The 22,844-nt window shown below is 54.5% G+C and overlaps 1 protein-coding gene across 1 annotated transcript in view; it reads left to right on the top strand.

The window, feature by feature from the left end:
• Nucleotides 1-17,530, top strand: part of TNN (tenascin N) — an 80,723-nt gene extending 63,193 nt beyond the window's left edge. The window contains exons 14-20 of the mRNA XM_039881112.1: nt 5,671-5,801; nt 6,742-6,874; nt 7,194-7,345; nt 12,230-12,326; nt 13,173-13,340; nt 15,305-15,468; nt 17,361-17,530. Coding sequence (XP_039737046.1) covers nt 5,671-5,801; nt 6,742-6,874; nt 7,194-7,345; nt 12,230-12,326; nt 13,173-13,340; nt 15,305-15,468; nt 17,361-17,501 — 986 coding nt within the window. The 3' untranslated portion in view covers nt 17,502-17,530. The remainder of the gene's footprint in view (nt 1-5,670; nt 5,802-6,741; nt 6,875-7,193; nt 7,346-12,229; nt 12,327-13,172; nt 13,341-15,304; nt 15,469-17,360) is intronic.
• Nucleotides 17,531-22,844: the final 5,314 nt, after the last annotated feature.

The raw sequence follows: 22,844 nt of genomic DNA, 5'->3' as shown, positions 1-22,844 counted from the left end.
CTTTGGGGAGGAACGTAAAGATGTTTGGATAGGTAAGCTTGAGATACCTGTGAAATTCTTCGGTTCCTCGAGTGATTTCTTTATTGACTCCACACACAGTCGTGGAGCGGGTAGGACATGTCGGACACTGGTGGACATGCAGCTGTAGATATAGGTCAGGAGCTCAGAACTGATACAGACCGGGAAGCCACAAGCACTCAGTTGGTATTTAAAGCTGCGGACATGGGTGAGGGCGCCTAGGGAGAAGTGTGGACAAGGAGACTGGGGTCCCCCAACACGTTCAGGGCGCTGACCCAGGAGACTGAGAGGCAGGAGTCAGGGAGCTAGAGATCTCAGGGAGCGTGTCGTCGTGGAAGCCAGTGTTTCAGGAAGGAAGCGGCGAGTCAGCTCTGCCCAGCGCTGCTCAGAAGTTGAGTCAGGTGACGATGGCGTTCACGGGTTTGGCGACACGGATGTCGTTGGTGACTTAGACTAGCGGTCTGAATGGTGCGATGTAGAAAAATGCGACGCCGGTGAATCGTGGAGTGAAGTGAAGGGCTGCAGATGGTTCTCTTGAGAAGTCTGTCTGTTCACGGGGGCAAAGAGGCGGGAGCTTCTGAGCTTGTCTGTCTGCAGATGATGGCGGAGGAGGAGAGACTGACGATGCAGCGGACAGGGCAGGGCGGGTGAAAAGCAGCCAAGGCCTTGAGAAGTGCGAGGGCCCCAAACTCACAGCAAAGAGGGTCTAGTCTCGGTTATAACACAAGAAAACAGTGGGACCTTGAGCAAGTCTTTCCTCTCTGGGCCTCTGTTCTCCTCTCCTTTTATTAGACAAGAAGATTGGAAAATTTGACTTCTCAGCTCTCAGCTTCTGTGAAACAAAATAACTGGATGCCATGGGGATAACAAAAGGGGTTGTTTCGACAGCAATTTGGGTGGCTTATCTTGTTGCTTAGGAGATTTTTGTGGGAAGGAAAAGGACAGAAAATTTCCATGTCAATAAACTTGGAGAAGTGCTAATTCCTCCCAGTTTTAATATCCAGTGGTTTGTTTCTCTGGAAAATGGAAAGTAGGGGCCCTTCGCCCCTGAAAACGGAACTCCTCCGTCATTAAAGGCAACCTGAGTGGAGAGTTCCTGGTGCTGGGGTGCGGGGAGGTCCTCCTCGACTCTAAAATCCAGCCTTTTCCCTTAAAAAAGAAATCGACAGCCCCCAAAACCTGGTGACCGACCAGGTGACGGAGACCACGGCCACCATCTCCTGGGACCCGGTGCAGGCCGCCATCGACAGGTACCTGGTGCGCTACACCTCTGCGGATGGAGACAGCCGGGAGGTCCCGGTGGGGAAGGAGCAGAGCAGCGCCGTGCTGACGGGCCTGCGGCCGGGCGTGGAGTACACGGTCCACGTGTGGGCCGAGAAGGGCGCCCGGCAGAGCGGCAAGGCCGAGGCCCAGGCCCCGACAGGTAATGGAGCTCGTTCTCTGGGAAGGTAAGACCTGCCATGCTAAGCCGTTGGCTGGTCGAGTGTCGTTTTCTGCTCTGACGCTGGCGGAATTGATGGTTCGGGGAAGAGCAGGGTGGTGGCCCTTTGTGATAAGCTGCACACGCACCCCTCACCTCCCTCTTACATGTCATCTCAAGACGCAGGGCTCATATGTGGCCTTATATGTTGGTCTCGTAAAGCTAAATGGTGATCGATCCCATCCACCCACCGTTCCTCCAATTGTGTATTCCCTTTGTAATTAATCATTAACTATTTCTTCTTGAGAGGGACAAACTGTAAAGAAACCGTATATATTAGGCTCCATTAGCTGAGCTCGTTAGCGAAGTGGCTTTTGCTGTGATCCTTTGCAACGAGGAAAGGCTGTGCTATCTTGGTGGGTGATGCTCTTTCGAGCTCTGTGTGCCCTGTTCCGAGGCTCCTAAGGTCGCACTGATGTGCAAGAACAGCTGATAATTTCTAAAGCTCTTTCCCGTTTCCTCGTTTTTTAAGAACAGACTTATTGAGATATAATTTATACGCTATAAAATTCACCCATTTAAAGTGTACAGTTCAGTTGGTTTTAGTATATTCACAGTTGTGCAACCATCACCACTATCTGAGTCAGAACATTTTCATGACCCTAAAAAGAAACCCCATACCTATTACCAGCCATTTCCCTACCCCACCTCCTCCAGCTCTAGAAAAACACTCCTTTCTGTCTTTATGGATCATCTTATTCTGGACATTTCATGTAAATGGATTCATACAGCATGTGGCCTTTTATGACTGGCTTTGTTCACTAAGCGTGATATTTCCAGGTTCACCCATGTCGTAGTGTGTATCAGTACGACACTCTTTTTATGGTGGAATAATACTCCCTTGTAAGCACAGACCACACTGTCTATATCTGTCCTTCAGCGGAAGGACATTTGGGGTACGTCTGCTTTTTGGCTATTATGAATAATGCTGCTGTGAACGTTTGTGTATAAATTTTTGTGTGGACATATTTTCAGTTCTTTAGGGCACATATGTAGGAGCGGAATTGCTAGGTCATAGGATAACTCCGTTTAAGTTTTTGAGGAACTGCCAAATTATTTCTAGAGTGGCGGCATTATTTTACCTTCCCACCAGCGATGAACGAGGCTTATGTTCCACACTTCCTTGGTCCTCGGTGGAATTTGCTGAGATGGGTAGAGCAGAGATCAATATTCTCATTTTACAGTTAAGAAACCTGAGGTACATGTACGTGATCTCTACGAGTCACAAAGTTAGCTGATGATTCACGGAGTCATTTTTGGAATATCCATGGAATATTCTGGTACCTTGACCTCTATGTAGTAGGCCCACATTATACAAAGGAGAAGCTGAGGCCCAGCCAGAGGCAGCAGACTTGTTCAGGGCCACGCGGGCTGACGGCAGAGCTGGGCCTTGACGCCTGGTTGGCTGGCTCCAGCCCAGGTCTCTTGCTGCCCCCTCTGCTCTGTGTCTCTGGGCTGGAACTAGAACCTAGCTCTTCTGACTCCGGGTCTGGTGCACACTCCACTGTCCCGTGCTGCTTCCTTGAGGATTTCAGAGTCTGGCTGTGGAGAGAAGGTCCACATCCCTGACACAACTGACAACTGACAGATGGGCTGGGAAAACCACGGAACAGGAAACCGCCTCACCCCAAGCACCACGGTGTCCCTTTTTGTGCTTGTTAATAGTACACTTCTTCTTTCAGACATCGATAGCCCCAAAAACCTGGTGACCGACCAGGTGACGGAGACCATGGCCACCGTGTCCTGGGACCCGGTGCAGGCCGCCATCGACAGGTACCTGGTGCGCTACACCTCTGCGGACGGAGACAGCCGGGAGGTCCCGGTGGGGAAGGAGCAGAGCAGCGCCGTGCTGACAGGCCTGCGGCCGGGCGTGGAGTACACGGTCCGCGTGTGGGCCGAGAAGGGCGCCCGGCAGAGCGGCAAGGCCGAGGCCCAGGCCCTGACAGGTACTGTGAGGGACGGGGCGGGGAACCCTTCACCCGTGTCTGGAGAGAGCAGGGGAGGCAGTTCTTTCACCTGAGGACCCTCTTCCAAGGGCTTCCCTGTTTACCCCTTGAGGTAATACGTTGACATGATAGTTCAGATTGATAGGAAAGTAGAGAGAGGATGCCGTGGCAGAGTGAGGCCGGGACTCTTAAAGATGGTGTGCCAAAGGCGCCTCTCAGCTGCCTCTCTGTCTCCATCTTCTGGGGCGGGGCCATGGCAGAACATCTTTCCCCCGTCACCGGCCCCCCTCAGCTGGTGATCAGGGGGTCTGGGTGCCTGCCGTTTCTGTGGGTGATGGGGCCTCCGGCCTCACTGGTGCCGGATCGGATGCTCAGAATGAAATTCGGGTCGCTTGGTCTCTGAACCTCTCTGGTCAGTGAACGAGCCCATGGCTGTCCCCCTCTCTTGGAAGCAGTACTGCCGTGTGGCCCTGCCGGAACCTGGTGAACCCAATTCTTTGTTACAGTGGTAATTACAATTATGCCAAAACAGTATTATAACATGTAGATATTCAAACAAACAAGGGATATTGAAGAGAAGAGCTCTTTTCCATTCCCAAACTCCCATCTCAGTGGCACCGGGACCTCATTAAGTCCTCTCCCTCTACATACCGGCTGCACTCCTCTAAATCCCTCATCTCCTCATCACTCCTCTCTTTCCTCTCCTCCCTCTCTCATCACTCACATCATCTCTTCTCCTCTGCCTCTCCTCATCTCCTCTCCTCCCTCTCCTCTCTCTCCTCCTCCTCCTCCTCCACTCCCTCCCTCATCATCACCTCCTCTCTCCTCCCCTCTCCTCCTCCCTCCCCCTCCTCCTCCTCTCCCCTCCCCCCCTCCCCTCTGCCTCCCTCCCTCCCCTCCCTCTATGTCCCTCTCCCCCTCCCTCCTCCTCTCTCCCTTGTTCCTCCTTTATCTTCTCTCTGCTTCACTCTGCCCATCTTTAAAGATGACAATATTATCATTTTCCTACTTCATAGAAAAGTGGAAGTAACTAAGACGTCGCAGCCCATACTCAGTGCTGGGTGGGCGGTCATGGAGGTGGCAGGAGCTGGCTTAAATCGTTCAGATTTGGCTTTGATTTTGCAAGCGGGAAATTCCGTTTTCCCCTGTGATGGATACATTGAAATCCATACCAGATGTTAGGCATTAGAAAGCCAAACCAAGTTGACGTGACAGAAACTGGAAATTTGTCACAACATCCTAACTCAAAACAACAGCTGCCTGATTTCTATTAAGATACTGCCTTTCGCTTCTCAGCAGAAACGCTACTGGGTAGAAAATAGCCAGGAGACGTCTTTTTGGGGAACTTCGAAATTAAAATCGCTTTCTATGATGACTTTTCAAAATGGAAATTTCCATTTGTAGCTTATTTGTTGTGAAAAAAAAAAAAAAAAAAAAATGAGCCATCTGAGCAATTACTATGGTGTGGACTACAGTTTTTGCCCAGCTTCAGTTTTTCCCGGTCCAGGGTGCACGGGCGCCTGCGGGGTGCGGGCGGTGTCCGCGTGAGAAGGTGCAGGGCGCCCGAAGAAGCGCCCTGCCGTGTCTCCACCCGCCCGCCCTCTCTCAGTCTCTCCCTCCTCCTTTGGGCAAACATCCCCCTTCCTTCTGCGCAGCGTGTGCATCTCAGGCCACACACACTTAGATATGTAGGAGATAGAACTTTCCATTTTGATTCCAGGGTCGTGTCCGCCATAAGCCTCAGTGCTTGCTGAGCAGCGGAGCAGAGCCCTCAGGACATTCGGGCCGCGCCCCGCCCCCAGGCTGTGTGTGGTTTGTGGCTGGTCTCCCGGTGTGGCACAGGGGCCCATCTGCATCTCAGTCGCCTTCCCGATGGCTGTCTCCCGAGGCGCCCTGCTTTCCACGTGCCGGGCCCTTTCCAGTCCCGGCTCCCGGGCTCGCTCATCGTCTCCACGCCTCTGTGGGACCCTGCCGCCTTGGAACGCGCCTGCTAGTGTAGACTGCGCTACCCCACCAGGCTCACTCGGGACCCGCCCACGTGCCTGTCCTTCATCCTTGTCCCCGATGGCTCTATGCGTTTGGAAACGGTGGTCGTGCAGGGGAAGAACGGAGCCAAAGGAAGAGAAACGGCAGGATGTGTAGGGAGGAGGTGGGAGCTGACTCTTCAAAAATGGCCTCAGCTCAGTTGTACCTGGTAATCACATTCACCTGACTTTTGACATACAGACCTCGACCCACCCAGAGACTTCCGTCCGTCTGCCGTGACACAGTCGGGCGGGGTTCTGACCTGGACGCGCCCCTCTGCTCAGATCGATGGCTACATTCTGACCTACCGGCTCCCAGATGGCACCGCTCAGGTACCGGACGCTCCTCGTCTATTCTCGCGGTGCCTGTGCCCGGCCCCCGGATGACACGGGCCAGCCAGCTCGGTTGCTGGTCATGGCAGCCGCCGATCCGTGAGCTGACCCCATCGATCATCTGCTGTGTGCAGGGGACAGCGCTAAACCCAACCGTTTGTGAGCACCGTAGTCCCCTGTCACAGAACTGACCTTGGGGCCTGTTCCTACCGACCGCTGAGTCCTTGCTGGCCACACGTCGGCCCCATGTTATCTTGTTTATTTTTAACTCCCCCAATAAACATTAGCTCCATGAGAAGAGGGACTTTTTACCTGTTTTGTTTGATCACTGTAGTGAAAGTGCTTAGAACCTGGCACATGGTAGGTGCTCAAAAAAGATTTAGTGAGTTGATTGGTTAACCCTTATTTCAAGGGTTATACCTCCCACATGGAATCTCGAGGCCAGTCAATTTTAAAACTTGTCCCAATGGAAAATTATTATTCTCTCTCCTTGGCAAGGAAGCAGGAGGGAGGAAGGGGAAAGGAAGGGCACTGACGTACTCGGTAGCTCAGTTAGTGCTTAGGACAACCCCTAGCGGAAACGGGACAGGAAGTTTATTGCAAGCCCAGCTCTCTTCCTGCCTCAGTTCCCCTGTTAACTTCTCAGCCTGGCGTTGTGTCCCAGCGAGGTCAGAGGTCCCAGGAGACCTGGCAGGTGCCCCTCCAGCAGTGCCGCCTGCTGCTGGTTCTGGCCGGTGCTCCCAGTAGTGCTCAGTCTCCAAAGCATGGCCCTCGGGAGGAGCGGCTGGGCCCGCTGGGGTCCTGGGCTGCCACTGAGTCCTCAAAGAGACCGAACACCGCGCTGCAGAGAGCCTCAGCCATCAGCACCGGGGAACGCGCTGGCACCGGGGACCTGGGGTGATAAACCGAATGTCTACCTCCTGTCCCCTCTGTTTGGTAGGAGGTGCAGCTCGGACGAGGCGACCAGCGGTTTGAGCTGCAAGGCCTTGAGCAGGGCGCCACCTACCCTGTGTCCTTGGTGGCCGTTCAGGGTGACCGCCGGAGCAGGAGCGTGTCCACCACCCTTTCCACAGGTAACGTGGACCGCGGCACGTGGACCGGGAATGGCTGCAGGGCTACGGCTTTCCGTAGGCGCGGGGAGCTGGAAATGGGGCAGGGCAGAGGGCAGCTGCTTCGGGGGAGGGAGTGATGTGAACTTGACCTTATTCGGAGGGTTCAGTGAGAGCAAAGCAAGTGAGAAAAAGAAGACGTGAGTGAAGAGCTGGATGGAGCGAGGCGGGAGGAAGTTATGAATAATCCTACACAAAATACATTAGCTTAAAATAGGGGCCAGCCCGCTGCCCTCCCCCCAGCCCTCTTCTTAACGATGCTGTCCCTCTGCTCGGCTGCCAGCTGGTGCCCGTTTCCCACACCCTTCGGACTGCAGTCAAGTTCAGCAGAACAGCAATGTCGCCAGCGGCCTGTACACCATCTACCTGCACGGCGACGCCGGCCGGCCCCTGCAGGTGTACTGTGACATGGACACGGACGGAGGCGGCTGGATTGTGAGTCAGCAGAGCCCGGGAGCTCTGGGCCGGGCCCGTTTCTCAGCCCAGGCAGCTCTAATTCTTTACCCATGGGGGAGTGGAACGTTGGTGGCCTGCAGCTGTGTTTAGAGAGATCCCACCCACGGAAGAATAAGACCAGAAGCACTTGACCCCTGGGGTAGGGCAGCCTTGGTTAGACTGACGCTGCTGGCTGTGCTGGCTCAGGGGGTTTGCCACCCTCTCCTAGTGCCCTGTGCGTGTGTATTTCACCCACATTTTACTCTCTTTGGAGCATTTTCTGTACGTGACCCTCACACAAAAGCTTTAGGGTAAGTGAGAGATTCAGATTTCTAATTTCTAGACATGTAAAGTGAGGCCCGCGGGGAGATGTGCCTTGGCTGAGTCACACGAGTTAGTGACGAGGTTAGAACCTGATTTTAGGACTCCAGCCTCCTCCTGGGTCCTGGGCCTTCCCAGCGGGTCACTCCAGGACATCCGGGGCGGAAATGCATGGCCTCTTCGGGGGACCCGTCCTCCGAATTGGAGTGCGCTGTCCAGGTTCTTCATCCTGGCACCTTGGCACAGGAACAAGGCTTTGATGGGACTTTGACTTGAAAGGCTGGAGCTGACGACGGGGATCTGGCACCGTTCTGATCGACCCCTGCCCATGAGGTTTTATTCTCGTGGGCATGGCCCGCTTCAGCTGCGTGCGCCTTTTTCAACCGCGGCAGCCCGATCCAGTTACCTGATGAGCTGCCTGAGGTTGCGGCCTGACCCTCCCATCTCCCCCAGCCCCTTCTCCCTGTGTCCGACCGGCCGGCAGCCCCACCCACTGTGCACCCCAGCGCACTGTGTCCAGCCGTGTTCATTCACACACTCGCTCAGGGGCCCAGGAAATGAAGACACTTGAGCAGCCACGGATAAAATAATGCCACCTGGTCAGCAGCAATGAAGAAAACGTATTTTCTGCACAGCTGTGTCCGGTGGCTGAGAGGCCGTAATTGGACTGGGTGGGGGAAACTCCTGATTGATTTACAAAAATGCAGGAACAGAGTGTCGGGTGGGAGGCCTCCCACCCGACCACACTCACAGGGCGGTGTCCGCTGCTTTTCATTAGCACCGGCCCAACTCCGAGCGTTCTGAACCTTCGGGCTTGAAGCCAGTTCCCTGCCTTTGTGCCCACGATTGGCCATTGGCGGGATGTTTGTACCGTCTAGTGTGCCTTTTTTGAAAGCCAGCCTCGCACTTGGAAGGGGACGTTCATCTAGGGCGACCTTTGGATAAAGATCCCCAGTCTGTCTGCCTGGGGATACCCATGGTTTTTTTTTCCCCATGAATATGTACTGAGTGCCTACAACATGTGCACAGTTTATAGACTCGACGCGATCCCTGCCCTCCAGGATCCTGCCCCCTACATACTGCCGTCACCGGGACGGAGGTCGGTTCAAGAAATGACAAAATCACTCTGCGTTCTCGCCACCACCAGCCCCACCCCCGCCAAGTCTCCTGTCCTGACTCAGACTCCTCGGGTGATGAACACGTGACCTGAGGTTGTGGGGATCTCCTCAAAGCCAGCACACATCCTGAAAACCTTCACCAGAACCTTTACCGGAGGTTTCCATGTCTTGGGGGTTCAAGTGTCTTTTGTCGCTGAAAGATGACCTCAGTACATTCCTCTTTTCAAGCGAGCTGCTAAAATCCTTCTGAGGAAATCCTTTACCCTCGCGGGCGGCAGGAGCCGGGTTTTGCTAAGAGGCCAGCAGCACTCGCCCCCGGGGGAACCGAGGCCGTGGGCGGGAGGCGGGGACGAAGGCCGTCGGGGAACACCCGAGTGTCTCAGATACTCCCATCTCTGTTTTCCATCTTGTGGGTCTTAACGACTGCTTTAGGGGCTCTTTCTCTGGGCATTTAAATGAGATTTTCATTTTTTTCCTTCCTGATTTAGTCATTCAGGACATTGAGTGAGTTCTAGAGTGCAGTGACAGCTCTGTCATATAGAACCAGACAGAAAGAGATTGATTTTTTTCCCTCCTTGAGACTTATTTTTTAAGGGGCTTTTTTTCCTGCCAAATAGTCCATTATAAGGTGTCGTCACCTCGTGGAATGGGAATGAACTAGATTCTGAAGGAGTCGGTTAAGCCTTTCTGATGAAGATGAATAAATGACCCCGGTGGTCAGTTCATTTGGAACCTAATGTAACAAAATGCAAACTAACATTTATCGAGACATAATAACTTATTATGTTCTTATTTGCCAGATTCTTGGCCTCAATACTTTATGATTTATTATGATTCATGATCTTGTTGGAGCCTCGATGTAAGAGCGTGACAAATGGGCTATTAACAACCCGATGTCACAGTTTAGAGAAGCCAGGCTCGTCAAGACGAACTAAGTTGCCCGAGGACACAGCTGGTAAGTGTAGAGCTGGGTCTAATCTAAATCGTGATGCAAAAAGCATCAGAACCACTTCTTGGAGTTTCCCTGGCTAAGATGAAGCATTATTTAAAAAAAAAATCAATGAGCCTATCCTACTTGGGCATGTTTGTTGACTGGAGATGGGGCCAAACGCCTTTGTGCCGCATCTGTCCCAGAAGGCTGGGATGGGATTTGAGCCTGGCTTTGCAGTGTCAGGTTAGTGGGAATGTCATGTGATGTGATGGACAGGACCCAACATCGGTGCCACATCTGACCAGGATTCCACTGTCCGTGACAAAGGGATAGTCCCAGGGAAGGGACTGGAATAGGCTCCATGCCAGGAAATGAAGAGTTAGCCTCAGGGTTTTAAGAAACACTTTTTGGAAAATAGACTCAGGGGGGCCGGTATTTCAAACTTTCCAGTGGAAAGATGAGGTCAGTGTTTCATCCTTGCGTCAGCCGTGAGGTGCTCAGCTGTCCGACTTTGGCTAACTGCTTTCCTGAGCTTCCACATCGGTAAAATGGCATCATATGTACTTGCCCTGGAGCCGGCACCGAACAAATGCTCAGGAAACGACCGGTACGTAAGGAAATCAATGGCTAAAGAAGAAATGAAGGAGCCATGCAGGGATTGGGGGCGTCTCTGAAAGATGGACGCTGGAGAGAAGAGTCAGGAGAACAGTGTTTATTCAGGGCGTCACCGTCCCAGTCACTCCTAATTCAATTCAACAGCTCTTTGCCTTTACAGAGCATCTGGATGTGAATCATCTCATTTAGTTCTCCCAGTACCTCTGAGGTAGACACTTCCTTACCCCGTTTGACCAAGAGGCTCAGCACAGATAGAAATGACTGACGCACCCACCGGGAAGTGGCTGTGGTCTGACCGGTGGAGTCCACGGAGCCCAGGGCCTCCCGCCACCATCGCTGCCCCAGTCCAGTGCTCCCTGGGCCAGCGGACATGGCCCGGTGCTGCAGACGGCGTGAAATGGGACCTCCCAGGTGGAGCTTTCAGCACTGTCGTGGGCCGCCTGCCCTCCCCTCCCTCCCTGTCTCTTCCCAGAGGAAAAGGTCAAGAATGCACAAGTACCGGGAGGTTTGCCTCGCCAAGGTCACGGCGCGTGCTGGGAAACGTGGCAGAGAGGAGGGAGAGCGGGCTTGGTGTGGGGGCGTCGCGTTCGAATGAATGCGAAGGAGGGCAGGCCGAGAGGACATGCCGTCCAGCCTTGCAGGATTCCAGAACCCTTCTCAGGTTGTAGCTAGGTGGCGTTCAGCTGGGCTCTCAAGGGCACGATGTGCAGTATCGAGTCCAGTAGTGTGCACGGGCGCGTTTAGCTTTTGGGTACTCTGACGGGACCTGCCTTCCTCCCCCAAACAGAGGACATTTAGAAAACAGAGCGGCCCACATGCTCTTAAAGGAGTGGGCACCTCTGCCTCCGTTGTCAGTTGTCACTGACGCACGACCCGTTCCACGCCGGCTTCTGCCCTCATCTCTAATCACGGCCTTTGCTAAAGTCAGCCGTGATTTGTGCCGCCAAAGTCTGGACGGTCGAGGCCTCGCGTTCCCTGACCTGTCACCAGCATGTGACACTCTTGACTACGGCTTTCTCTCTGTGGCCTTCGCAAACCCACATTTTCCTCATCGCCCCGTCCACCTGTCTGCCCGCTCCTCTCTCCCCCGAACGAACTCATCCTCCTCCGTGTGGCTGTTACGCACGGAGGGTCCTCGAGGCTCAACTCGAGAGCTTTTCTCTCTTCGGTTCCGATTCGCTTCCTAGCCGGCCTCGTCCTTTCCCATGGCCTCATTTAACCCGCAGGTCCCAGCAGCTTTCCGTATTAGTTACGAGACGCTGGGCTGTCTGCAGTAACGAGCCAACGCCACATTCTAATAATCTAAAACGTAAAACAAATTTTTTTCCCTCCCATGTGCGAAGTCTCCTGTGGGTTTGGCAGTCACTCCTAAGTGGTGACTCAGGGATTCGGGCCGATTCCAACTTGCGGCTTCGCCCTGTCAACACGTGGCCTCCACCGAGGCGTGGCGGCTCACGGAGACGGACGAGACAGCACAGGACCCCCTCCCCACCCGCTGTGCTCCCACCTACAGTCCTTGGGCTAGGACGAGCCCTCCTGAGTTCCTGGGGACAGGGGCTGCACCTGGCACTCCCACCTTCACACGTCTGGCCGAGCTCTCTGGAAGCCCAGCCTCCACGTCCAGCGGGTCCTTCATTCACAGCATACCTCGGGGGCGACTCGCCCTCACCACGTCCCCAGTGAGCTCCTGGCGCACTCAGAAAAGGCGCCCCGCCTCAGCGAGCGGCCCCCCAAACAGCCAGCCGAAGCCGCAGGCCGCACTCGACTTCCTCCTCTCTTCCTTTCCCACCTTCGACCCGCCGTTTTACCCCCGTCTGCGGTCGGGGCAGCCCCTCTCCCCTTCCGGGCGGTCTGGCGGCTCGGAGTGTGTCGCAGGGCAACGTCCATCCCCCTTTTCAGGTCTTCCAGAGGCGGAACACCGGGCAGCTGGATTTCTTCAAGCGCTGGCGGACCTACGTGGACGGCTTCGGGGACCCCATGCAGGAGTTCTGGCTTGGTATGACCTTTGGGAACCCCGGAGGGCTAGGTCGTGGAGGGAAGATTCTCGCTCCCCCCCCAAAAGCTGGCCAGGCAGCTCGAGGAAGCTCCCCACATTCGGGACAGGTCCAAAGGAACCTGCCGAGCGGTGTGTTGCTGGGGCCGTGTCGCTGGGGAGGTTCTCACAAGCTCCGGGCTCGGGGAAGTGTTGGGCTGTCCCAGGTGGCCTTCATGCTGCATCTGAGCCCCACGGGATGTGCTTGGAGCCCCAACTTCTTCAAACCACAGGAGCAGAGGGATAGCTGATCGAGTGGGATTCTGGGCTGTCCCTGGGAGGTCACACTGTCGTCCTGGCAGTTCTGTCAGCGATGCCGGTCATTGTGTTTCCCTCATGTCCTTCTGCACCGGTCTGGAGTAGATGTTCATGGGCGGTGAAACAGCCAAAAGCATCAGTTGAAAAATGAATTAAAAAGTCATAATCCGGAGACTCAGTTCTCGTTAGAGTAGGTGATGTTTGTGGTTTGCTTGGTACAAAACCTCTTCAGGGTGAGGGATCGATCTCTCCCGCTTGGTGGGCCAAGGGGACGAAAACTAGAGCTCCTGTTGCCTTAGAGAGATGGGGTCGGCGGGGGAGGGAGGCTTGTCCATGGTTGCCCCCCACGGTGCCCTTCCCCCCCAAATAGCGTGGCTGTGCCAAAGAAGTAAGAAGATGAGAAGATGAGCTCCCCCAAAGAGAAAGTGGGGGGAAGGCCCCCATTAGCAGAGGAGGCGAAGGCTAAGGTGACTTTTGGGGCTGAGTCTCCAGTGCCGGCGGCGAGTGCTCACCCACCTTGGCTGATCGGCAATTGGAATTCCTCATCTTTAGGACTTGACAAGCTGCACAATCTCACCACCGGCACCCCCACCCCATACGAGGTGAGGGTGGACCTACAGACGGCCAACGAGTCCGCCTACGCCGTTTACGACTTCTTCCAAGTGGCCTCCAGCCGGGAGCGGTACCGGCTCGCAGTGGGGAAGTACAGAGGCACCGCGGGTAAGAGGCAGAGTCGCTGCCGCTGGGCCTCTCGCCCCGCGAGCGTCTGAGCCTTGGTCTGCCACGTGCCGTTGATCTGGGGGTGGAATACCGTTCTTGGAAGGCGAATCGCTCTCATCGACAGTCGGGGACCTGCTCCCCGCAGGGGGGCCGGGGGTAAACGAAGTCGTCACAGCAATCCTTGACCATCATAAAGTCAACATACCTGTACATTAAACACTGACACGCACCCCACCTCCAGCCAGTAAAAACCCTCCTTTTGTGCTCCCCAGATTCAGGTTGTAGTGTACTGGCTGGCGATCCCACATTCTGCGTGATCTCATGGCGCCCACCCGCCTTGCACGCGGCCTCAGCAGGTGGCTGTTACTTGCATGCACAGTGTGTGTGTGTGTGTGTGTGTGATGTGTGTGTGTGTGTGTGAGAGAGAGAGATAGATGTGTGTGTGTGTGTGAGAGAGAGAGAGTGTGTGTGTGTGTGTGTGATGTCTGTGAGTGTGTGTCTGTGTGTGTGTGAGTATGTGTGTGAGTGTGTGTGTGTTATCATTTAAATAGTTTGCGGCACTTTGCCATAAATAAAGACAGAAAAACAAAAGTGCTGATTCTAACAATAAACGTAGGTCCCAAACCTGTGACAACAGAGAAACGAGCAGTCGCATGGAGAGGGGGTGTCCTCAGCCTCACCGAGCTGCCCACTGGTTTAAGCTGGTTGATGGCTTGTTTAGTTTTGAAGGAAAAGAACAAAATTAAGCAACATGATGGAAATACCGAGATTATGCCATTGAGTATTTTAGGAGGGCAAGGGTGGTTATTGTTTTAATGGTACATTTTAAACCTATATTTATAGTTTTTAAAACCCTAACGAGTAGGTCTGTTTCTTGGTTTTGCACGTTTTTGACTTTGGTGGAACTGGGCAGGAATGTGTTACCAGCCAGATCCACTGACCATATACGACCTGGTCTGTCCTTCTGGACGCACGTGGAAATAGATGAATGATGACGTAAGGTAACCATTGCAGAGCATCGCGAGCAGTGCGGAGAGCTGAGGGAAGGCAGTTGGGGTTTACTCCTGAGCCTTGCAGGCCCCCTCAAAATCATCCACTCAGCGACCTGTTCACAGAAGACCAAACAGACACCGAGATCTGAAGGGGCCAACCGCTGACACGAAATTTCTTTTAGGTTTTATGATTTCATTTTTTAAAAAATTACATGAATTTCGCACTTGCTCTTGTTGCCCATTGTTTAACATGGAGGCTGGAGCAGGATCGGTGAGTTTAAAATGTGATGTTGCGCGCAGGACCTCTCTATATAATCTTAAGGATGTTTTATATTGTAAAGAATAGTCCCCAAGACTCAGAGTTTTTCCACAGCGGTCAGTGATGCAGAGTCCGGTGACATGGCGACACAGAGGAGACAAAGTGGGTGGGGTGGGCGCCATGACGAGTCCCTAAAGTCTCACCTCTGTGAGTTAGTTTCCTCGTGGGCCCAGGAGGTGCCCGACCCCCCTCGCAGGCTTGCCGGGGGGACCTAGTGAGAACACGTGCGTGAAGGCGATCTGTAAACTCAGAAATCTCATGGCAGTGCAAATGTCATTATTGTAGAAACAACTTAATCACGCTGGGGATTGACACGGGCCCTTATTGCCTTCTATGAGCTGACTTAAAAAGAAAACTTATAACAGAATGACAAATATGGCGGGCAAGTAGGAAAAATACAAGTCAAATAAGTACAGATTAAGACTCTCGGGGAAACAGGCCTGGAGGTTAGATGGCAGAGCAGGAAAGAGAATCTCTCGTGTCATGTCCTCGTCTTAGACCTTTCGAGAGAGGAGTGACTACCTGTGACGTCACCGGCTGGATCCCTGGCATTTTTGTGCCGAGGGATTGTTCTGCTGAGCCCTCTTTCGGGCCGGAGTATGAGCCCCACTCCGGGGTGTAACTGGCCTCTCATCTCGTCTTCTCTCCTGCAGGGGACGCTCTGACTTACCACAACGGGTGGAAGTTTACAACTTTCGACAGAGACAATGATATCGCCCTCAGCAACTGTGCTCTGACGCATCACGGTGGCTGGTGGTACAAGAACTGCCACCTGGCCAACCCCAATGGCAGATATGGGGAGACTAAGCATAGTGAGGTAAGTGGCAGGTGAACATCTTTTTTTTTTGTTTTTCCAGGCTCTGCACATATTCAGTCTCCAAAGTGACATCGTCCAGGTTGGTTCGGTTGCTTCTCCTGATGCTTCCCATCAAGGCAGTAGGGCTTCTTTTCCAGGCTCTGTGGCCTGGAGGTCAGGGTCCTTCTGGCCATCTGCTACAGCTACTCCGCACTCTGCATCCTCCCTGCCCCCAGTGACACACACTTCGTGCAGGTGGGCGGGAGTTCGGGCTGCCCACTGCCAACTGGGGGGCTTAAACAACAGACTTTTATCTCCCACTGTTCTGGAGACTGGAAGCCAACGTGAAGGTGCCAGCAGAGTCAGTCCTGGGGGGAGTTCTCTGCAGAGAGAGAGAGCTTGGGTGTCTCTTCCTCTTCTTCTAAGGGCACTAACCCCAGCACGGGGCACCCACCCTCATGACCTCATCTAACCTGATCACCTCCCAAAGGCCCCACCTCCTGATCCCATCACGTTGGGGGCAGGGCTTCAACACTGCATTTGGAGGCAGGGAGCACACACGTTCCACCCGTAACAGACATTCCACAACTTTCTAGTTCTTCTCCCAGTCAACCTAGAGCTGTTTTTCTCAAGTCCTTTGATTACCAGGAAAAACAGTTTCTTCTGCTGTAGGTCAGACCTACCCTTGGATGCATTTCACCCAGAACCACCCCGAGTCTGCCCAGAGCGCTGCGCAAAGGCAGTCCCTCCCCTCGGGAGTGTGCACACGGCTGAACGTTCCCCAGGCCCCCCTCCCCTGCTTGCTCTGACATGTTCCCACCAGCAGCTCCGTGAACCTCCGTGACCCCTGGACATTACCTTGACCCCTCCCCAGCTATGGGGCATCTCCCGTCTGCTTTCTCATGGCTTCACGAAAGTCGCCTCTTTGTCCTTACACATCACTAACCCGCCCCCTCCGTGCGTCCCGGGGGGGTCTCCATCCTGGTTTCTGAGTCTGGCCTCCAGGAAGCCACGTGTCCCCAGAACTCACCTTGCACCCACATCACTGGAGTCCGGGCACACTGTGATCCCTTCAGCCCTGACCGGGCAGCGGGACTCCTGATCCTTCTGCGATTTTTCAGAGGGATGAGGAAGTCTGCCCCCAGGGGACCCGAGGGTGGCCCACACGTCATGGCGGCAGGTAGCAATGTGGGGGCCGACTCAGGGAAGCCTCCGACCGGAGACCAGATATGTGAAATGAGCAGCCAGCGTGCCCTAAACCATCCCCATATTTGGTAATAAAAAACATTCATCTGGTTAATGTGCTTTCCGCAGTCGGCAAGGCATTTAGCTTCTTGTTTATTATTTACCTCACAAATTAAAATACATAAAATTGGTCACTTGGGCTCTTTATTGGCCAGGTTGCAAGGTTATTAAGTGAATTAAATATTACAGCGCTCACCAGTCCAAAGACATAGAACGAAATTTAGTTTTCAGCAGGCTGTTCGTGACCCCAGAGCTAATATCTAAACGGTCTAAATTGAAAATGATTTTACACAATTGGCCAATTAATATGTTTATTTTCGCCTTTAACTTTTTGGAAAAGAAAAGAGTGAGGCGAAGAATTCGAGCGCTGCGGGCCAGGCTGACCCCGCGTTACCCCGGCCGGCCGGGCTCAGGCCTCAGCGGCCTCCGGGCTCCCGCCCCGCAACGCGGGGCGCCGGCCTGTGCGGCCCCGGCTGCCCAGCAGAGGGCGCGCAGCCCCAGCTTCCGCGCCCGCGACCCTCGCAGCCGCCCGGTCCGGTCCCCGCTTGTCCCTTTTTCTCGTCCCTTTTTCTCCGCCCTTAGCGGGGAGCGAGTGGCGCCCTGGCCGAGACGCCCCCTTGGCCCCCCAGGCCGCGCTCCTCCCCGTGACGCCGGCTTTCTTTACGCAGGGGGTGAACTGGGAGCCCTGGAAAGGACACGAGTTCTCCATCCCTTTCGTGGAGCTGAAAATCCGCCCTCGGGGCTCCAGCGGGGAGCACGTCCTCGGCAGGAAGAGGCGGGCGCTCGGAGAACATTCTAGAACGTTCTGACGGGCCCACTCCAGCAGTCGTCGCCCGAGGCAAGACCAGCCCGGGGCTGGGGCGCCGGAAGCGTGGGGTGGAGGGGGGTCGTGGTGGCGGAGAGTGGAAGTTAGGGGGACGGTCATAGCCTCTAGTTTCTGAGATGGCCGGTCACCCTGCGGGACAAAGCGTGTCACCAAGCTTCACATCACAGAGGGCACTTCCCTGTCACCTGCAGACCTGTGCCATCTAGATTGGGGGCCTACAGACCAACGCAGAGCGAATGGGACGGGCAGCCCCGGAACCGCAAGCTCTTTGGGTCTGCCGTCAGTAATGAGCATTCGGGATCAGGGCGATAAAAAGCATCTAGCACTTTACCGATTGGAAACCTCTGGAAATATATGTATATTTACAGCTGTGCTAATACAAATCTTTTCTCTAGAAAGAAGCATTTAATGACCAGGGGTTCTGAAAGAGCCCGATGATTGTGACCTCCCTTTACCACTGGGTTTTGAGGATAAAAAATTGCTGGTGTCGTGAGCAAGAATAAAGGGGACCAAAAGGGACCGAGGTGGATCCGCATTCGCTGAGTTCTGACTGGCGTCCGTCAGCCAGAGAGGAGCCTCCGCACCGCGCTATTTTTAAGTGCCCCCTTTCCGGCCATTTGCATAATCACTTTCATAGATCCGCACATGTTGTGAATAAATTCTCACTCGTGTCAACTTTAAATCATTTGGCTTTCTCGATAATTGGTTCCTCCCGAAGCCTCTTTTCTGCGCCTCCGTTTCACGTGTCAAGTCCTCGGCCTCCCTCCTTTCCCCGGCTCCCCCCACTCTGTGCGCCTGGGTCTCCCCGAATTCTCAGCATCAGAGGCTTACCATTCGCATGGACACCGGGCCAGACCCTTTCGGCTTATTTTCCTGTCACTCTGCAGGGTTTTACTGTAGGGAAGTCAGTGATCATCGAAGTAATTCAAATTCCTATTCAAGAAGAAAATAATAACAAAGCACTGATTAAAAACATTTTTGCCTTGTGTTGTTTTCCCCACATAAGTACACTCGAATTCTAAATTTAACCTAAATGAAAGAAGAGGTGAAATTCGTGCATTATAACGGGATTTGGACGGTTGCGATCTTTTACTTGTGTGATGGCAAATAATGGCATTTGGAAGCAGCAGAAGTGAGTGAGTGGGAGGGACCACACCGGGAAAGCTGCAGTCCTCCCCCGGGACAGGGGTCTTTCATGGCCTCAGCTTCTCCCAGTTTTAGTTTCTGGCTGAAAGCCAAGCCATCCTGTCAAGACAGCTTTTGTCAACAGCCTTTAAAGTTGTCAGCACCCCCGGGTGGCCTGAGTGAAGTACAGTCACAGCATTGGGGCCGATTGTTTAAAAATGTCCCCACGCATGGTTCGTGGACTCAGCGGGAATTTCGGGGTCTGCCTGCTTCCTGCCGGGCAGAGCGCTTGGCACCGGGGAGACAGAGCTGAGCTCACAGAGGCCAGACGCGGTCCTTGCATTAATGAGGTGGGCGTGCTGTCATTCACTCACTCACTCATTCATTCATTCATTCATTCACTCACTCAGCAGATACTGACAGCCCCAGTGCGTGCCGGCCTCCACTCTAGGCGCTGGTGCTGTGGACGTAAACAAGGCGTAGCATTCCTGCCGCTCTGCTTGTTTTCTGTTGGTGGAGACAGACAATAAACTCTGAAACGCGCAGTTCCATCAGGCCGTAAGCGCCCTGCAGGGAAACAGGAGGATTAAGGGGTGGAGGCAGGGCCGGGTGCTGGCGGGACTACGGGCCTCTTCAGGGAGATGCTAGCGGAGATCCGCAGGCCTGTGCCGCCTTTGCCGAGGCTGGAGCCTGAGCTGACTTCCTCGTCGGTCTTAAAGGTCCCTCTGCACAGCCCCCTAGTTCTGAGTCCTCTTGTCCTCTGTTTGCACACGAGGTCCTCACCTTGGAGACTCAGGAGCCTTGTGCTCATCCTAGTGGGTGCAGGCTTTTTTTGGAAAAAGGCATCCTTTGCAAAGTGAATCAGACCCTGAAGTGGCTCAGGGTGGTGGTGCCTGGTGGTTGGTACTTCCCGACTCAGAACACACTTGTCAGACGTGCTTGCAAAAGCGTGGATTGCCAAGTCTTGTCCCCAGACCTTCTGGCTCAGCCGGTCTGGACTGGGGCTGCTGCTGGACTGGTGACCACTCTGGGGACCTCCAGCACGGGCTCCATCCGCTGATGGTCTCCTTGCTGTGGAGGCGTCTGTGATGGTAGCGGCACACTCCCGTGTTCACTGACCCCAGCCTTGGTCCACCACTGGCCCAGACAAGGTCTTGTGGGAACCTGGAGTCGCTTCTTGCATTTGTTCTGCTGTAGGACCCATGCTGCCCCGAAGGTTCGAGGAGGAGAAACCTCAGCTGGCCCTTCAAGGGTCCTATGGGGGTCAGAGAGGGAGTGGGAAGCTCATTTTCAGAGAGTGCTCATCTGCGAACATTCTAGCCCTACGCCTCCGTGCCGACCTCGTCTAACCCAACCGGCCTGCCCTGGTAGCTGAACACGGGCCTCGGGAATGGCGCCCTGGATAAACCCGTTTTGCACAGCATCGGACACGTGCCTTAGAGTCAAGTTATGAGCCGCCGGGCTTTCGAAGCTCAGGGCAATTCCCACCCTTTAGGACAAAGCAAACAAACAACAGCTGCCGTAGAAGGGACAGGCTGCCAGCCAGGCATAGGCAGGGGTATCACAAGCATTTGATAAAGTCGCAAGCTATTGCCTGTTCCGTGCAAGACACTGGCAAAGAAGTGACGAAGAGAACGCAGCCCCTGCCCGCAGTGTGGCGGGGATGGCTATGGGGATGAACCATGACAGTGGGCAGTGAGACGGGGAGCGTGAGTCCGCGGGGATGTGAGGGGCGCTGTGAGCAGAGGAATGCTGAGAAAGTGTCCCCAGGTGTGCTGGTGCCAACAGGCCTGGAAGGATGAACCTGAGTTAGCCTGGGAGGAGGCAGGGCACCTCCGGAAAGGGGCACTTGGTAACAAAGGTGAGAAAGGATGGAGTGTGGCGAGCTGGAGGGAGGAAGGTGGTTTCTGGGGTGGGGGGTGGGAGGTGTGCTTGGTTGGGGGCTGAGCTGGGGAGCCGGGCAGGGGCTCCCGTCTGGGCCTTGCACCACAATACCCTGCTTCTCAGCTCTCACTACCCATCAGAGTCAGCTGGAGCGGTTCCGGTTCCGGTTCTGGGCCCTGCCTCACCTCCAGAGACTCTGCTTCAACCAATCCCAGCCGAGACCTGTGCATCTGCGTGTTTTAAAGCTCCCAGGGGAGGTATTGAGGGCAGTTTGGGGGAAAGGGTAGAGGTTCAGACAGGTTAAGGGCTAACGGAACAGGTGAGAAGTGTTGCTTTTCTTGACTTGTGGCATAAATAGTGGGAAAGGGGAGAAAGGCTCAGGTTAAAGGGGTATTTAGGAGGAAGAATCGCCAGGATTTGAGGGCGATGAGTGGTAAAGGCAGGGCAGAGTTTAGAGCTGGTCCTTGATCGCTTCCTCTGGGAACAGCGTCCCAGAGTTTATGCTTGTCATAGGACAACAAGAGGTCTGCTTTCGAACTTACAATTCTCAAGGACTCAAGGATCATTAAAGCCAGAAAATGCTGAAGAAGCCGGGGAGAAAGACAAAAGTGACTCCAGGGATTGGGATCTAGGAGATGCCGCGGAGGAGGCGGACCAGGTGTGGCGCGTGATGGCGCAGCGGAAGGAAAACACGTGTAAATAATGGAAAGCTCCGGGCGAAACGTAATCGTCTGCTGGAGGAAGTCCTTCGCGAAAAAAATGCCCAAGTCATTGCCTTGAAGCCCGTCACCGGGGCGGGACAGAGGCTCCGGAAGCAGCGTCTGTCCCCCGGGAGCCGGGGTCGGTACGCAGGAGGTGCGCGGTACCCAGCCGCGCCAGGAGATGGCACCGTCGCCCCGCCGGGCGCCTCTCCCCGCACGGCCCCTTCCCGTCGCAAAGGTGAGTCTGGGGAGTCCCCACTTTTCTTCCTTCCTGGATAACACGGTCTGTGGGGTGCAGCTCAGCATCCAGCCCGTGCTTGGTGGTGGTGCAGGCAGTGTTGCTGCTGGACGGATGCCCCAAACGGGCAACTGGGAAATATTCGGCCTAGTCGGCCTGGACTCCGAGCCCTGACCTGGTATGGGGCAGGGTGGTGAGATGGGGGGATGGGGGCCGTTGGCATGATGAAAGGCGAGGGGGAACCCCGGAAGAGATTTTAGGCAGTGTCTAATGCGCAAATAAGTCCACTTCCCAAAGTTAGTTTTTCCTGCCGGGGAAACGGAGAATGGGTTGCGTTTCAATTCCAGGGGGATCTGAAGAAATGAGCCCGTAAAGGCCCGCTTATTCTCTAATACAGATAAATCACAGAGCAGTGATAGTGATGGAAATAGAAAACAATGGTATTGCAGTATTGCGATGTAAGTAAAAGGAGCAAACAAGACGGAATGAAAATAGCGATTTTGGTAAGTGAAGAGAATTTGCTTTACTTAGGGAAGGAAAGGAGGCGGATGGGCCTTGCTGTGGACGGGGAAAGGCTCTGGGCGGAGCCCTTTATCCTCTGCGAGATGGTTCTGACTCAGAGGCGGTGCCTGCAGGTGGACGGGCTCTGAGGAGCCGCGATCGGCGCATGGGCCTGGACCACTATGCCCAGCGTGCGGAAGGCGCGCGGGGCTCGGAGTCTGCAGGCTTCGGCTTCCACGCCAGGTCCGGGTCAGGTCCGGCCCCTCCCGCGCCTCATTTTCCTCACTCGTGAAATGGGAATGCCATCGGTCCCTGATTTACTCACCGCGTTGGTCGCTGTAAGAATCAGGTGGGGTCGGGAGGGCGCTCTTATGTAATGTAAAGAGGTTCATGGTCCATAAGCGCGGGGGAACTCCCCAGTGAAGCAGGATTATACCGGTTTCTTCACCGTAGTGCCCGTTAGAACCTAATGGGACACGTGCATCGTGGATCCCCAGGAAGAGTGATGAAGCCACAGCATGCCGTGGTTTGCAAACTTATCTGACTACAGAATTCGTTGGCTTTCTGAGTACCTAGATGACAGTTCTCAAGGTGTGGTTCAGAGACCACTGGTGTTTACCTGGAGTGGGGTGTTAGAGGAACAGGTTGTCTGGCTCCACCCAAGACTGAATAAATCCAGCAAAAGGACAGAGAGGGGCTGAGCATCTGCACTTGTAAGAAACACCCAGTGATTCTTTGCCTTTTCTTTGTTCCTCTGATCGGTACATTGATTGAGCATATAGTGTGCACCGGGTTCCATGCTAGGTGCTGGTGAATAAGACAGTTACGGTTCTGGCACCATAAAGGGTCATCCTCATGCGGGCGGGGATGGGAGGGC

Source organism: Pteropus medius, unplaced genomic scaffold (genome assembly GCF_902729225.1).
Source record: "Pteropus medius unplaced genomic scaffold, Ma_sr-lr_union100, whole genome shotgun sequence".
Taxonomy (NCBI): Eukaryota; Metazoa; Chordata; class Mammalia; order Chiroptera; family Pteropodidae; genus Pteropus; species Pteropus medius.
This window is presented reverse-complemented; position numbering and strand designations above follow the sequence as displayed.